Here is an 18,028-nt window from a genome sequence, read left to right as displayed (position 1 = left end):
TGTGGTTTGCAAATCAATGAAGGATTGGGACAAAAGTTGGATGTAAATGTTTTTTTCCCTAAAATATTTTTAAAGTTTATTTGAGGGAGGTGGTGTGCCTTGATGTCCCCCAGGCTTTACCAATATCTCTGTAAATTTCAATAGATTCATTTGCAAATCTAGTCTGCATTTCCACACATCTATCATTCAGGAACTTGGCTTAATAAATCATCTAAAACACTCTGGAGGAGAGGAGAGCTGATTCCTCTTTTATTCCAGAATAACTCTGTTGACTTATCAGTGTTAATTCTTACTGTATCTAGTTTGGTAGAAAGATGAATCAAATAAATGAATGCAGGAATTCAACCTTAAAGGTAAAAAGGTTACATGAAGGGGCCATGGATATTTTCTTTTAAAAAGTATGTTTATGCTTTCAGGTTGGAAGACTTCAATTCGTTCTAGTTCATCTTTTTTTTTTTTTCCTTTTTTTTTTCTCCTGAGTATGTTTATTTCCCTAGCATTCTTTGAATGTATTGTTCTGAGGGGCAAAAAAGTAAGATAAATGTGTGTATGAGTTAGTATCAGTTATTGTTTTCTTCCTAATATCCTGCAGCTTTATGTTGCTTTAACGTATGCGCATTCAGAGTTTTGAACATTGTGGGAAAAGGTTTCACTGGTATCCATTCTTGCCATTAAAGTGCTTCCCATCTGAATATTGCCTGCCAAAGTATGTGGTATCCTGCAGAGCAAGAGGATGAGGACATAGATTGCAATGAAGCTGAACAGTTTGCACTTCCTAACGGTGACACCAGCCATCAATCTTTTGTAAAGACAGCCCAGAATACAGGAGAATGAGAACTCTCACCCCCACTCCTCCCCACAAAAAAAAAACAAGAGGAGAATTATCTTTTCTTTTTTTTTTTTCCATTTCATTGCAGCAATTTCCTTCTAAGATCCTCCAAGATGAATACGTTCTCAAATTGCATAAGCTGACATTTCAGTGGCTGAGACACTTTTGGGGAAGGAAAAAAAAATAAAAGGAAAGAATTGAAGTAAAATTTATTTTTTAGGTTTTCTGAAGTACCTTTTTTTTTTTTAAGAATTTATTTAATTTAATCTCAGTTCTCTTTTTATCATGAGGCTAATGAATATGGTGCTAATTCTATAACAGTTAATGCATTTCACACATTTATACCACAGTTTGACATCAGTATTCAGTTACACTAAGTTATATTATACAGGTTGGCAAAAGCTCAGAACTAAAGATTGCCAGTGCTGTAATCAGCCATATTTAGAGAGGCTTCACTCAAGTCTGCAGCTTGTATAAAGTGGCACAGATCTATAGAAATCACTTTGCCCCAGCTGCTGGGGATCTTCTCCTTTACACTGAAATTTGTTGCAGGTTTTATTTTAATATATAAACCTAATTTCACCAACAGGATGATTTATAGTTGTGAAATTAATGAGCCATATGCTCCTTTTTGTAGTAAAAAAGGTGCAGAAAGAGAGAAGTGCTGCAAAAAGTTTCTGTATCAATGAGTTGCAGAAGTTAACATATACTGTGTCACTCAGTCAAGAGGCTGTGAGGGTACAGGGTGGATAAACCAGTAAGAACCCTTACTAAAGAAAGGGTGGTTGGGAAAAACTTTAGGTGTACATTGGTGGGAAATGTTTGACAGGGCTTGGGACTGGGTTCATAAATAGGATTTTATGCTATGGTTTAGTTATCCTTGAAATTGCCATGGCACCAATTTTTTTTTTATACAAATCAGAGCTATTTTAACACTCTTACACCTAAAGAATCTGCTATGAAAGCCTCAACAACTGGAAAACAGGATACCCAAATCAAGCGTCATACACACACGAAAGAGACAAGTGAAAGTGTAAGAGCTGCTGCCATCGTGTTTTGTCGCAATCTAAAGACTCATATTTTTGCTACAGAGGTCATCCAAAGCTCAAGCAAAAAAAGCTTTAACTAGCTGCAGAGCTGCTCCAAACAACTAGAGCACTTGAAATTGGAAGATGTGAAAAACAGGTTGGTCAGGCAAGTTGGTGTAGCTGAATTTGTGTGAGATACCTGCCATGGACTGAAAGACTTGCTAAATTCCACTGTTTTCAGAGTTTACAGATATACACAGTACTAAAACTTCATTCCTTCTGTGTTTTTCTTCTTCTTTTGAATTTTTTTCCTATTTGTGGAAGTGTCCACATTCAACATTTGCATGCTAAAATTGCTTTGGTTTCTTTCTCTTCTCAATATCTTTTTGCATAAAGGAATGCACATTCATTTTCTGACAGAACTATGAGTGAATTAAGAGATTGAGTCACTGTTAATTAATTTCTGAATTTTACCTGATAACCTTTATTCCTTTCTAGTTTTACCTGGTGTATGTTGAGAGAAACTGTTCAGTTCCTGGAAACTGTATGAAAAGCTCACAGGCCATGGATGGGTTAGGACTGCCCTAATGCAATTAACTGAGATTCTTACTTTGGTTTACATGGATATAACTATGCTACATGAAGTTTGATCTGTGCAACTTAGCTTCCAAGAGGACTGCTTCTACTAGAAGAGTCTTTGGGAATGCTGTGGCTTTTTCTAGCCTTTCCATTGATGTCCCATGCTTATGAGGATGCCAGGAAATAACATAGGGCATGTACAGGTTTAAAGGACTGTTATTTTTCACGTGGCCAAGCTCTGCTTTCCTAACCACATGATATCTTGAATATTTTACAGATTCAGAAGTGTATCTAAGTATAATTCACAGCCCCCCAGATTCTTGCTAAGAGGGGATATGATCTGGCCTGTTGTTTGTTCTGGGCAGCATATGTAATACTTTGGCTTATCTTGATTCTTCCCACGTTTCCCTAGACCATTCTGCAACTTAAGTTTTGCAGATCTTATTGTGGATTTTTTTGTGTGGGAGCAGATTTGTGTTTTCAACTGGTATGGCAGCAGATCAAGCAGGAGGTTTTGGCTTGTGCACAGATTCTGGAGGCAGGTTTTGTAGAAAGTTTCTCTGATTTTTGGCTTTTAAGGCATGGGAGCATATACCATGTATTACTTGATTACAAGTTAGCCCACTCACTAAATAGTTTGCTGACTGCATACAGTAACGTAAGAAGAGGGCTGAAAAACAGAGATAGTCCTGAACAAAGCTCAGAAAATCACATCTTGGAGCACAGATGAATGACATGCTGAATGCCAAGAGAAATCTCCTAATTAAGCTGCTGGATTATGATTATGTAGGATGCCGGGTGTCTCATGGTAGCATTATTTTCTCCTTGACCCTGGCTTTGTGACATGCTGTATGATTGCCTATCTTGGCATTACCTGGGTAGTGCAATATATATTTCATTGCAAAATGACCAAAGAAGGCTAGATAATACTGAGGCTGAAAAGATGCTTCTGAGTTGTTTGTTTCTCCTGACACACCAATTGCTCTGTGAGCAATGGCTAATGTATTTCAAACAGTGGTGAAACTCCTACTTCCGAAATTTTGAGAACTGATCTCTGTCGAGGACATGCACTGATACGTGCTTCTCAGTAAAAAGAAGAAGAAAGTTAAGGTCTATAGTGAATCAAATCTAATTCACCACTTGAACTCAGATCTCCTTACAGCCAGTCTTTTGATTTACATATGTGATCGTCTTGAGAATACAAACTGCTAACACTCACTTTAGCCAAGGCCATGATGTAAGAAAAATGTGTCTTATTAAAAAAAAACACACAAAAAACCAAACCAAACAAAAAAAAGATGTACATTTCCCTGTATACGTGCTTCTTAGTGTGTGGTATATAACAGAGCCTTCCAGATAAATTCCTTGGATCTAATCCTGTTCTCATTAAACCCGCACAGCTCTACTAACGTAATTGAGGAAAGAATTTTTCCTAAAGAATTATATTTCTAATAAGCAGGAAGCAGAGCCTCTTGGCAAACCACCTATTCTGCAACTCTGACTGAACAACACTAAAACAAAAAACGTAAAGCAAAATTGCCTCAGAAGACTCACAAAAGAGGGGCTACACAACAAACTGAACAGGAGGGTTGCATACAGATCATATCTACTTCTGTTGTGGAGATTATAACTAGTTTGTGTAGCTAGATTTCTGTTTTTTAGTGCGAGGTAGAATGGAATCTAGGGTTACTTCGGAATTTTAATAAAGGCATCCACTCTGGGTCCCAAAATACAGTTTTTAGCCAACTTTTATTAAAAAAAAATCTGGTATTTGTCCTTTCTAGTAACAAAGTTTAGATGGTGCTCTATCTCAGTGTTTGTTCACCCAGTGCAAGTGTAGAATCCATCAGGGAATGAGATTCTGTGAAAAAGCTGTACATGAGAAGAGATTTATTTGAATTCTTAAAAAGCATCAACTGAACACTAAATTGGGAGAAGCTGTTGACTCCCTCGAAGGCAGAGAGGCCCTGCAGAGAGAGCTAGACAAGTTAGAGGGCTTGACAATCACCAAGCACATGAAGTTAAACAAAGACAAGTGCCGGATTCTGCACCTGGAACTGAACAACCTTGGATGTATGTACAGACTGGGTAATAAGAAGCTGGAAATGGATCTGGGAGCCCTGGTGAACAGCAGGTTGAACATGAGCCTGAAGTGCTCTGGCAACCAGGAGGGGCAACTGTGTCCTGGGGTGCATCAGGCAAAGCATCACCAGCTGGTTGAGGGGGGTGATTGTCCTGCTCTGCTCTGCACTGGAGTAGCCTCACTTTGAATATTGTGTGCAGTTTTGGTCACTGCAGTGTAAGAAAGATATTAAGCTATCAGAAAGTGTCCAAAGGAGGGCTTCAAAGATAGTAAACAGCCTAGAGGGGAAGCCATATGAGGAGCTGAGGTCACTTGGTTTGTTCAGCATGGAGAAGAGGAGGTTTAAGGGAGACATCACAGTCTACAACTTCCTCATGAGGGGAAGAGGAGGGCAGGCACTGATCTCTTCTCTGTGGTGAGATCAGTGACAGGACCTGAGGGAATGGTATGAAGTTGTGTCAGGGAAGGTTTAGATTGGCTATTAGGAAAGCTGCTTCACGCAGAGTGTGATTGGGCATTGGAACAGGCTCCCCAGGGAAGTGGTCACAGCACCAAGCCTGACAGAGTTCAAGAAGCGTTTGGACGATGCTGTCAGGCACAAGGTGTGACTCTGGGGGCTGTTCTGTGCAGGGCCAGGAGTTGGACTTGATTATCCTTTTGGGTCCCTTCCAACTCAGGGAATTCAATGATTCTATGAACAAGTCAATTAGAACAAGGCAGGAGGGTAGTGAGTAATCACATGGAGTTTTTTGTGGATAAGAAAAGCTAATAGCTTAGCAGATAAATTATTTAAATACTATGTATTTTTCACTGTTTTATCTTTATAGGGACAATTGAAATGCATAGAAAAAGAATGACTGAAAAATTTACCTTCTACGCCATTTTCCTTTCCTTGGTTGTCCTGGGGTTTCTGACTGGAGAGAAGTAGACCCATGAGATGATCCCTTTTCATTTGCTTCTGAAACCCTACAGGTTACAGCTGCTGTAAGAAGCAGCAGATTACACACTGGGGTCAGTAGGGACCACACCATGGGCAAGGGGGTTCTTTGCCTTATGCTTGGCTTTGTGGACTTCATTGTAATGTGGTAATCCATAGCATAGTAAGTGTAATTTTGCTATCTTCTAAGTTTCTGACTAGATAAAGTGTAGTTCCATTCCTCACTGAATGCTAAAGGTATCTAGTCTTGTAAAAGATAGCAAGCATAGCGAAACTGAAGGCTCTGTTTCAATTTAAGTAGGAGCTGAAGGGAAACTTTCACCTGTTCCCCTAGGTACAGTTGATGAGTGTTGACTGAAAGAGAATGGAAACTTTACATAATTCATCATCTGTATTTTTTTCCATATTACTTTAGTGCCAGGTCTTATAAGGCTGTATGCATAGAAACCACATATTTTAATTAAAAGGTCTTATCTGATCTTTTTTATTCACTCAAGATCCATCCAACCTTTACCATTTTACTGATTTTGAGGATTTTGTAAAATGGCTGTTTTCATTGACATCACTCTTTGAAGTGACTACAGGGGTTTTTTGGCATACATTTTCTCTCTTGCTAACCAAAATGTATTGGGCTGTGCAAATTACTTATAATTACAGAAATTACCCAAAAAAAAAAGTCTCATTTTGACCTCTCTCTACTATGCATTCTTAAAGAGGAATCTTATGTACATGATGACCATTTTCTACTGCCACAAAAGAAATACTTCGGAAGTAGTGAAATATGGCCCAGGCATTGGATCTGTATTGGAGACTCATAGAAAGGGACTTGAGAAGTAATGAAAAAGTAACTTGAAATAAAAAAAAAAAGGCTAAGTAAAATCATAGGTTGCCTTACCACTATGATTGTGAAAGTGTGTGAAACATTACATTTTATTTATTAGTTAGGAGGAGAAGGGAAGGAAGAAAAAGGAGGCTAACATCAATAATCTACCTTCATTTAGGAAAACTCAGAAAAGAAGATAAAGTGGACTGCTCCAAAAAGCCTGGCTCAAGCTTCTTGATAGTGCTACAAAGCTACTGTTAAGTTCCCTCAAAGCCTCTGCTTCTCCAGACCACTTCCCTCAGCTTCTTATTTTCTTTCCTATAACAACAGAATTCATATATTGAACTAATGCTAAAATGACAAATCTTCTTTTCCTTTTAGAATTAGTTTAAAGATACAAATCTCTCAACTGCTTGGAGCCCACTGATTTTACCAACTGCCAGTCTGACTCTGAGACGACTTCATAGAGACTGAAAAAGCTAGGGTAAAAACTGAGGGCCCGCCCATCATGTAGCAATTTCTGTGTAGCACCAATTTTCTTTCCTTCCTCACCAACCTACATGGCCTCATTTATTCTGTTGTGATTACATACTAATTCTTTTACAGTTTTAATTGGGTGATGGAAAAAAATATTATTTGATTCACTACAATGGTAATAATAATAATGGATGAAACAACAGTTAACTCCAGTAGCAAGATGCTACTCCAGGTCTCCATCTGTTAACAGGAATCTGGGGAACGCCACACAAGGAAAGGAGGTCCTTGCTGTGCTAGGTTATGATTTGTATAACTTTCCTCACAACTACATGAAAAGGAAATGCCACTTTTGTCTTCAATTATAGCTCTTCATAACAGAAGAAGATGCAGAAGTTTTCCGAGACCGTCTGGTTGTAGTATTCAGGAACTTAAAGCTGATCCTGTTGCGAGCAGGAGGTTGGACTAGAGACCTCCTGTGTTTCTCTCTAGCCTGAATTATCCTATGATTATGTGATGTTCACTCTCCTGAATTAAAAATAAAGGTTTTGTGCATAACTGTATTGTGATTATCTGTTTTTTAAATTGTATTTACCAATCAAATTTGAATCATGAAACAACAAAAATTCCATTAAAGCATTGTCTTGGTGGCTTCTCTAATTCCATCACCTAATTTTTTCCTGTGGCCTCACAGTAGAATTTGACTGGAGAGTTCTATAAAATTCAGTAATACTTCCTGTTTTCTACATAGATTTTTTTTTTTAAATCTGTGTTGGAATTGTCTGTATCTATCTTGATCTCTTTATTGGTCATTATGTAATAATACATATGAGAAAGTGTATGTGAGAGAGTCTTTTATGATTTCATCATCCTTCAAATAATTTTTATCATTTTGTTTCAAGTTATCATCGTTAGGTATGAAAAAGTGAAACCACAGCTCTTATACAGACACATAAAATTTTGTTTCTGTCGTGGGTAGTTGGTGAGCAGTCAGCTGTATTCCTTGAAGAATGCTTGGTCTGTGTCTTACATTTGAGAGATGTCTTCTAGGCATTATTATATTTTTAATGTGCTAATGGTTACAGACTGAGTTTTGGGGTGATCTGTTTCACACTTTTTCATGATGTTATTCTTTTGCTTCAAATAAAAAGTTATTGATGATCAGTTTCTTCAGATAAATTTTTAATACAAAAATTATTTCCAATCATCAATTCTGCCTATTTTGAAAAGGAATTTAATGTAGTCTGTGCCATTGGTGTCATCAAGAATAGGATTAAGAAGCAAGATTTAATTCACTTAGATGTAACAGAAGAAGTCAGAAATAGCTTTAGCAGTTAAATTACTTGTGGAAGAATTGTTTGTTTATGTCCCTAATATTCCTGTGGTATATTTTTGAATGATAGATCATTTAAGCTGACTCGCACATCTGAAAGGCTAACATTTTACCAATATTCAGTTACCTTATTCCATATACTTGTTAGTGTAAGAGGCAGTTTAACTGAAAAATGAATCCTAATAAAATGCCTTTTTAGTAATTCATTTTGAAAACCATTTGACCTTAACTACAATGAAAGTAGACTGTAAAAATCATCATAGATTCCCTTCCTTGAACTTCTCATAATGCTGAAAAATGACTGAGGGAAAGGAGAAAGATCCAGTTACTGTACCCTGTTTGAACAGCTGTACTTCATTGAGTGGAGGCTTGTGTTACACACAGTTTGTGATAGGAAGTAAATGCTTTTAAAACAACTAAGGAGACAGGTCTTTAACCTCCACCTTTTCAGATGCTTTGTTCACTCATTTAGCTTCTGTTGAAGTTTGGGGAAACATTTCAAATACAAATTATTATTGAATACTGAAGCTCACCTGAATGATTAATTTCCTAATGAACTTATTAGGCAGAAATGCAGTGAGATGATGTTGGAGTTTTTTTTGGAGAGGTATCATTAATTCTTGATGTAGTGAACACTTCTTCCTTCAGGAACAAATACATTTAAAGAAGAAAGAATTCTCAGATTCAGTGTTAAGTGTTTTGTGATAGTTGAAATTACAGGTTTATTTCAGCAATTGTAAGTATTTTCAAGGACTTAGAGGACATTCAAAAATGTTTTCATGTAAATTACTATTTTGTCAAAATTATTTAGATTTAAAATTCTCAGTTTCTAGTGCACAAGACTGTTACCTCCTGTGACAAGACTATCTAGTCCCCTGAAATGGTGAAGGTACCTTGAGATTCATCAAGTGGACTTTTTGGCAGTACTTTACATTGCAAGTGCATGTTAATCGCCAGACCTAAACTATTTGATGTAAACTTGGCACCAGACAATTTCAGGACTTTTAAATACACATTACAAGATCGTTCTGTGAGTGTGATTCTAATATCCTCCAAAGGCACTTCTCTAATGGCTCTGGTGAAACAAGTCAGTGGCAATGGGAGTGTCCAGCTGGCAGACAGCCAGTCCACTTGTAATTTCTGTAATCAAGCTTTGTGTATACTTCATCCCTTGAAATACATGAGATCTTAAAGGTAGGTTTATGCTAAATAGACACTATTTGGGCTGCATTGACCACACATCTCTTTCTCTTTTCTTATGATTAAGGTACACATCTGATGGCCATGAATATTTTTGTCCTAACGTCTGTCTGTCTTGCCAGTTCAGACTGTCCAGATATCACTATACTTACACTATACAGTGCAGAGGGGCCAACCAGATCTGCACTTAAATGAGAAAATGCCTTGAAATATAATCAGGATTTTGAAGTATTCTTCACTTCAGTGCATTAGAGATGTCATGCCTTCAGAGGACAGGGCTAACACTGGTTTTGCCCTTATTCTAGCAATCTTTTTTTAACTGTAACAATAGAACCACTTCTCTCCTTTGGCTGGGTCAAGGGTTCCCAGCACCATCTGCTTGTTTTTCCATCTGTCACTAGTGTTTTGTGGTCTGTGGTACAAGTGGGTTGAAGATTCATGCATTCCAGAAAAATGTCAGCATAAAAGCTGACACCAGTTAATTTGTTTAAATTTGATGCAGAAGATTTTTAGAACATTTTGTGTCCCCTTCTAGTCTTGAAATATAACAAATGTGGTCATGAGAGCATCCTCAGTCCTTGTCTCTCTGAATCCCATAACACAGCTCCTATTGATTCATGTTATCAGGACTCAGCTCAGGCTTTCTTGCTATTTAATTCTCATCTCACACATCCTTCTGCCTTGCCTGCAATGATTTTAGTTCCTGCCACAGCCTCGCCTTCCTCAGCATGAAATTCACACTGACTTGTGTCCACTGACAGACAAGTAACCCAGCCTACCCAAACTCAACTTTGAGCATTAGGTTTTATTATCTGCTATAATATGGCAAAATAGCAAAGTGTAAATTAGGGGCTTAGTTGCTTTTAGCTTAAGAAAACAGGCCTCGGGAAACAAATGTTGCTTTTTTTCTCTAGTACAAACCTCATTAGAAATTATTTGTTTTGCAGAGGTTAATATAATATGGGCTGCGCACCAAGTACACCATAGTTCTGAAGATTACAACTTATTCACAGCCTTGAGACAATCTGTACTGCAGAAATACACCTCCTGGGTAAGTTGCAGAATATTTGTCAAACAGTATCAACAATATTTAGTAAAGGTGAAAGCATAGTGTTTATTTTCCTTCAAAGAAAAATATAATTTAAAGATGTTTGACAATCAAAGCACAGAAGATGAAACTGAAGAATCTGAGAATCATAAGCTTTAAAATATATCCACTAATGTTTGTACAAAAAACCTTGAAAACTTCTACAGTACTTAAGTTAAAGAAGGCTAATTATATAAACCTGCATTTATATTTTCATAACTTTATGAGTAGAATGGGGAATTTTTTTCATTCAGTTATTCGTGTATAAGTACAGGAAAAGAACAGAGTATAATGTAACTACTTGAGAATATGTCTGTATAACTGAAAGAATCAGGGAGAGAAATAATTGTTAAAAATTGATCTGGACATGCAAATGTATTTATTTGTCCCTGCTCATTCATGTTGTGTCAGTACTCTAGTATTTAAGGACAGTGCGTCACTACTTTTACCTAGTGTTATTTCAGATATAACGTATTTGAAATGGTGAGCTGTGTACACATGCAATTTAAATTGAGTATTCATTTACAGATTTAAAAATGTGTATTTCCAAATGCATTCATAAATGTAACATAATATTTAGGGTTTAGTTCTGGGCCCAGGATAACTGCTGATTTCCTCAATTGCGCTCTCATGTTCTCTTTTGACTGTATTTTTATCGGATTGTATTTTGTCTGGTTGTTGTTTGTTATTTTAAAAGAATAACTTCAAAGTTTGAATTTTCAGAATTAGCATTCAAAAGGAATATTGTATTTTGCATATATAAATATATACCTATAATTATATATTTACATGTATATACTCTCCAATGAGGCATAATATGGGTGGTGAAGGAAACCCACAGTCCTCTGGCAATCTCTGCATCCAGCATGTGAGCAAATGACTCAAAGTCAAGGATGTGTGCTCACACATGTAAATCCAGTATAACTCCTTTAACTTCAGTAAAGTTAGTCTGGATTTATGCTTACATAACTGAACATGGACTTAGCCTGTTTTGGTAACTGTTTTCAGTGCATATCATTAAATTAGTTAAAAGTACTAGGTTACAAGAAAATGGCTAGTTCTTCTGAAAATCATGAAGCAGGACTATTTTTTAGATTTGTTTCTTAAAGTCTTCTATATAAATCCTTGTTGTTTATTTATTTAGTAAATAATCATCTGATGTTAGTAAGAGTACCTAAAATTTAAATTACTGTAATGAACAAGAGTGGAAGGGATGCATCTTTGTGACAACTCGGCTTCCTCTTTAAATACTGCTATGTTAAAGATTTAACCTTTGGCCATTTACCATTTGGGACCATATGTGCAAATACTTAACAAAAACAGTAATTCAAAAAGAGTCAAAAAGCCTGTGTGTACATATGGATGGGTGCATGAGCACTTTGTCTGCCTGCATGATTTTGAGGATGATAGCTCAGAAAGCATAAAATATTCAGGAACACCAAGATGTCTGGCCACCTTAGATTCCAAAGACCATCCTCAGGACCACACCGGTGGCACTTGGCAAATAGTATATGTGCACTGAAAACTCATTTGCTTTGTACTACGGAAATAAGCCTAGGAATACATTGTACTTTTGTGTGCAATGTTTTTTTCACCAAATATTTGATATTAGCCAAAACATGTGGTTAGTGTAAATACTGTTTTTCCTCCTCCCAGAACTTTTGAGACATATGCCAGTTTTCTTCCTGCAAAACCTTACTGCGCATGATCACAGTTCTTACTAATTCTTACCAAACTGCTATTTTTGGATTGCCAGACTTGTCCAATACCGTGGATGGATCTGCCTTGAAGCTGAAACTCAGCAAAGCCTTTAGTTACTCTCTGAGAGTGATCTAGTTGTTGAACATGTATTGTACTGTGTTGTTGAATGCCGTTTGACATTCAGTTTTGTGGAGGCTGTGAGAAAGTTGTGGTGGAGGGTGTGGGATTGTAGGACTGTTCTGCTGCCAGCTCTGTAGTGTTTTAAGTTAAACACTGTAAGATAAATAAATCAGCATATTAATCTATGTGAATTGTGCTCAAACTGATAGAAAAGATGTGAAGTGAAAGAGAATTGCAAAATGTGCTTGACAATCAGTGGTGTGAGATGTACTCCTGAATTTGGAACCAAATGTGCAGTGCTTCATGTCGTTTGCATACACAGTGTTTCTGTTTCTCCAGTGGAGGGGCTATAGAGAAGCAAATCTACTGTGACGATTAAAAGATTATGTTGAAGCCCATTTTGTGGGAAAAAGACATAGAAAAAATATATATTAATTTTTAAGAAGAAAATAGCAAGTTAATGCAAGATAATACTATATAAATGAATATATAAATGATGAAACAGTCAAAGTGCAGTTGTGAAAGGAGAGATTTGCACATGCACCTTGAAAAGCTCTAATTTAATGCTTTGAGTACCAGTTCTCAACTTTCCTCCAAGGGTAAGATTTAATTGCAAATATTAGACCCATAATAATTTGATAGCTTTAGACTATACATTTAGATAAAGGGTTGAATAATGCCTTGGTATAAAAGCAGGGGAAACATCTATATATAAATCTGGAAAGGGAAGAGAGAACGCAGTTCTTTTCAGCAGTCAGAAGTTCACTTGTCTACTGAGGAGTCTGTCAGGACTGCAAGGGATGTGGGGTTTTTTTATCCTTGCCTTTAACTCCTGCAGCTTCCTCACACAAGTTCATGCCCACACAAACTAGTTCTCGGCAGCCGTCCTGCAGCCCCCCACACCCTGCAGACCCTCCACGGCTGCATCGGCAGGTGGCCCCAGAAACCCAGCGTGGAAATGGAGGGGCTTGGCGCAGGAAACTCAGTGATCCTGCTAAACCTCAGGAGTTTCAATTCTTTCCCTTTCTGTAGTGGAAACGTTTATAAGCTTTTACTTACAAATGAAAGGGAGAAAGGTAGAGATGCCCCACTGGAGAGTGTGCAGTGGACATTCACTCTTCAAAAGGGGCAATGCCTTTGGCGTGGAGGCAGAGCTGCAGTGCGGCAGCCTCATATGAAAAATTCCTCTCCACTCCCTCACTGGGTGCCTTTCCCGTCAACTATTGTGGCACTTTCTCAATGTCTGCTGCTGAATCCACAAGTTGGAAAAGATCTGTGAGTGTAATAAATGTTTTTCTGCAGTTTTGACCCAAAATTCCATCTTGGAGCCAGGAAAACTTTTCCTCTACAGATTAGTGAAAGTTGGTATATTCTCATGAAATGTTTTGATTTGGTGAATTGGCATTTCCAGGGAAAAACTATTTAATTATTTCGTTTTTTTCTGACATTGATCTCGTTTCAGTAGAACCACAAATAGTAGAAACGAATCTTTGTATGGTTGTCATTCCTCCCTAAGGGTTCCACTTCTGTAAATGATCTTTGTAATCCTTTCTGTGCAAAATAAAGCTTACATTGCAAGGAAATGTGAGGCAGTTAGGAAAGCATACTCCTTTGTCAATCTCAAATTTACCTGTAGATTTACGTAAAATTTCCTTCATCTCATGATTTAGCAGGGAAATTCTAGTGAAAAGCAGGTTAGAAAATAAATATGAAGATGATCCTTCCTTCTCCTCTGAATCATCTGCAAGTACCACCAAATTACCTCTGATATTTTTAGGGAAAAAGTGCATAGTTTTTTAACCCTGCTTTCAATCCTGCAACCACTTCCATGAATTATCTGAAAACCATCTGGGGTTTTTTTGTGTGTGTGTTTTTTTTTTTCTTTTTTTAATCAATGTCCTCTCCATTCCTTAAAAAAAAATTCCTGCTGTTATCATGCCATTACATTGGTACAATCAATAATAGGAGAAAACTGAAGTAGCTGTACTAAAATGTGGCTGTGTGTCCTGTTGTATTGTCTTCTATGTAAGATAACCTTTGAGAAAAAACATGCCAACCCTCTGCTTGTTGTGGGACAAATAACTCTCAGTGGTTTTTTTTTTTTGGTATCGTTTAGCAATTAATGTCCAGGTTAGAGGAAGGAGGAAGAAGGAACTCAGAAAAGAGATTGACTTCATACCAGTGTTTAGAGCATTTCTTCTGAAGTATTGGGAAGCTTGCACTGCATTTCTGTTTAAGAGCATGGAGATTTGTGGATTTTAAAGTCACTCTTCTGTTTAGTAGTCTTCTGCACAAGCCAGTCTGAGCTGTGTTTTTTAATTCTTATATACGTCTTATGCTGACCTCTACTCCAGAATTTCATGCCTAAATGCCTCCCCCCCCATGGCATTTACCAGCTCCCACCCTAGATAAGAGTTGCTGTGGGTTTTTTTGTGAGTTTACTTAGGCTGAGTGATTCTTATGGATTGAATGCCTAAATTTCATCTTCCAAGTATATTTTGCTTCCTTTTTTGTTTTATAAATGACATGCAACACATCAGCCTTTGAGGATCAGAGTGATTAAAACAAAATAGCTGTTTACTTTATTTCTCCTAAGTTCCAGAAGCTCAGTATTCTTCTACTATGTTTTAATTCCTTTAAGTCTTGGAAAACAACTTCCAAGGCGTTCAACCAGAAACACCCCATGTGTCATTTGTGGGGCAGCTGTGATCCATGAAGTCTTTGAGTGTAGTTTTTGAAATCACAGCTGTTCCCAACCCTACCAGGTGATCCTGCAAAGTCTATAGGGTTTTGTCCTAGTGCTTCAGACCTTGTCTGGTGTTGAAGCCAGCAGAGTAAGCTGAGATTTGAGGGCCTTAGTCCTTCTTGGTTCATCATAGTGAGATATGACTGTGGTGACTTCCTTGAGAGCATCAGTCACATCACAGGGATGGGGCGCAGTTGTTTCAGAGCCCCAGTGGGACATCTACCTATTGAGTAGACCTTTCGACTAAAACTGAGAGAATATTGTCTTTAAATGCTATGTCCAGACCTACACTGAAGGAATTCCTGGTTCAGGAGGCCTGTCATGGCTATCAGACTGCTTTTGCTGATGTTCAAAGTTTTGATTTTAGTGAAAAGGACAATAGGAATTTGGAAAGAGATTTTGCTAATTTTGCCATGTTTCACATGGATCTCTTGTCTGCTACAAAGATTTTCCCTGAGTGCTGAAGAGATTTAAAGTTTTAAAGATACTTCTGCTACTGTTTGGTTTAGGAAAAATCTCTGTATTTTAGAGAAGAATTAAATTTTAATTGCAGGTGATACAACACAATGTCAGGTACAAGGGGAAAGAAAAGTATAAGCCTTTTTCTGAAGAAAGCAGATTGACTTTTAATGTATGGAGGTCTCGGAAGTTTATTCTATTGCTCAGCCAGTTAAACAATTAATCGTGGAATTCCTATGACTTACTCTGTATGCAAGATACTAGAGTGTTTCCTAAGTAAGAAGTTTTCTGATACTGTTTTCATGCTAGCATGTTTTAGGACTCAGACTTTAAGGGAGATGCCATAGGAAAGTTAGGATGAGAATTTATGATTAACTTGGAAAGCCAAGTAAGCGACCTTACCCTTGTGGTGCTCATGTAGGGAGTTTGGATGTTAAAACTCATGGCTGGGCTTCGCGAACGAAGATTTGGGAAAGGTCTCTACCCACGTTTGTCCCAAGTGCGCTGGTGGCTAAAAAGGCCAATACGAGACAGGCATGTCTGGTTGCAAAAGGCACAGCAGAAAGACTCCTTAGGTGGTAAATTCTGCAAGGCACAATTCTTTCTGCATTGTATTTTCTCCTCGAGAGTGATCCTGTGTGCGTTCTCAAAGGCATCAGCAGCGTTATAGATGGTGTGTCTCCAGACCACCCGGTTGGAGGCCAGAGTAGACCAGTTACGTTGATCAATATGGCCAAGGCTGGGATGTTGTTTCAGAGAGTCCTTGTATCTTCTCTTTGGGGCTCCTCTCCTGGCCGGTGGCAAGTTCACCATAAAGCAAGATCTTAAGGAGGCGGTGATCCTTCATCCTTGAGACGTGCCCTGCCCAACGCAGCTGTGTTCTCAGCAACATGGCCTCAATACTTGTGACTGCTGCTTGTTCTAGAACAGATGTATTGATCACATAATCTGACCAGTGGATGTTTAGGATTGTACGAAGGCAGCATTGATGGAAGCGTTCTAGAAGTCGCAGGTGGTGGCGGTAGATGACCCATGATTCAGATCCATATAAGAGAGTAGACAGCACTATGGCTCTGTAAACACTGATCTTTGTACTTTTCTTCAAGTGTTTAACGTTTAAATGTTAAAACTATGGTATTATAAATTCACACCTTACTTACTCTATGATAATTCTCCCCTTTAAATGAACCCTTCATGTCAAGGATATGATGCTGTCTGCTCCATGTAATATACAGAATAAACATCTAATATCAGTATTTATGAGTTCTTGTCTTGATTTTTCTACTTGCTCAGTATGTCTTTTGGGAAACCACTTTTGGATCAATTTATATCTCATTTGCTGTAGCACATCTAGTACTAATACAGTGATTAGTATCTATGTATGATATGTAATTTCTGCATTAAGGATATATTAGAAGAAGCAAGTATATTGTGCAGTGCTTTGTGCTCCTGAGGTAGTACTTCATTATATTATCATGAGTTTAGAATTATATGTCTAATATATGATTTTTTTCTCGTTTTTCAGATGTTCAACTTGCCCATGGCTCTTTTCATTCCCCCTTCAGTGTTTGCTGTTCATTTACAGTTTAATCTACTTTACCAGTTTTGGATACACACAGAGGTAAACCAGGTTTTTAAGCCATACCTAAACAGTTAGCCTGGAGCAGTGTCCTGGAAATCCACTAGCAGCTGATTTATTGTGTAAGAAAAATCTTTGTCTGATTTCTTTAAGGAGAAACATCTGTTCATTTTTATTTCTTTTTCTGAATATATATTGCTAAGTTTATAAGAAACAATGAGGCCAGTTGGTCCCAATTAGATTTAAAAGTAACTGTGAGGAATCAAAACTTTTTGCTATTTTAATAGTATATTTTCCTATCTTGCAGCTTATTAAATATTTTTGGCAGATACTGAAACTGATTTCAATTTCTAAGATAAATATTTTAGGGAAAAATATCCAAATGCCAGTACTTCTTAGAGATCATTTAGAGCTGCAACTAAAGTCAGATATTGTTTCTTTCTTAGCACTAGTAATTCTCAGATGAAAAATGCTCTTTGATTATTTGATGGCTCTTTGTTTATGACTCCACCACCTTATTTGTGTTTTGTGAGTGTGTAGACCATATCTAGTTTATGCACATATACAGTTTATAACCCACTGTAATTAATAGGTAGTTCCCAGACTTCTCAGGTAGTTCAACAGCCTTTGCCTTCTTCCTTGCATTATAGTAGAGGTGTTTAAAGGTATTCCATGTTATAGGTCAGTAGCGTATTTCTCAGTAGCCCCGAGTGGGCTGTGGGCTAATTATTTTTACAACACTTAGTTCTTTGATTATTCTGCCCATATAGAGCCTTTTTCACTCTAGTTTCAGGATGTGATGTGTAGGACAGTTCTTTGGAAAAGACATTTTATTTTCTTTATCTGCTATTTTAGCTGATTGTGTTGTTTAAATTACAGTTTTTTCTTTTATACTTTCTGTCTGTTTCCTTAAAAAAAAGAATTAACCAAAAAATAAAAAAGATAGTTTTAGTGAACCAATAACAAACTTTGGTTGTTGATATTTCACTTCTGTTGGACACATTTCTAAAATCATTATCACGTCTGATGCTCTGCAATACCACTTGAATA

At 37.4% G+C, this 18,028-nt stretch overlaps 1 protein-coding gene across 1 annotated transcript in view; it reads left to right on the top strand.

Moving 5' to 3' along the window:
- Nucleotides 1-18,028, top strand: part of AGMO (alkylglycerol monooxygenase) — a 187,949-nt gene that overhangs the window by 66,793 nt on the left and 103,128 nt on the right. Inside the window, exons 4-5 of the mRNA XM_027684772.1 lie at nt 10,234-10,337; nt 16,925-17,020. Of these exons, the coding sequence (XP_027540573.1) occupies nt 10,234-10,337; nt 16,925-17,020 (200 nt within the window). The remainder of the gene's footprint in view (nt 1-10,233; nt 10,338-16,924; nt 17,021-18,028) is intronic.

The sequence above is a fragment of the Neopelma chrysocephalum genome, unplaced genomic scaffold (assembly GCF_003984885.1).
Source record: "Neopelma chrysocephalum unplaced genomic scaffold, ASM398488v2 Primary Assembly neopelma1_67, whole genome shotgun sequence".
In the NCBI taxonomy this organism is placed as follows: Eukaryota; Metazoa; Chordata; class Aves; order Passeriformes; family Pipridae; genus Neopelma; species Neopelma chrysocephalum.
The sequence above is the reverse complement of the archived record's forward strand: the minus strand, read 5'-3'. Positions and strand labels throughout refer to the sequence as shown.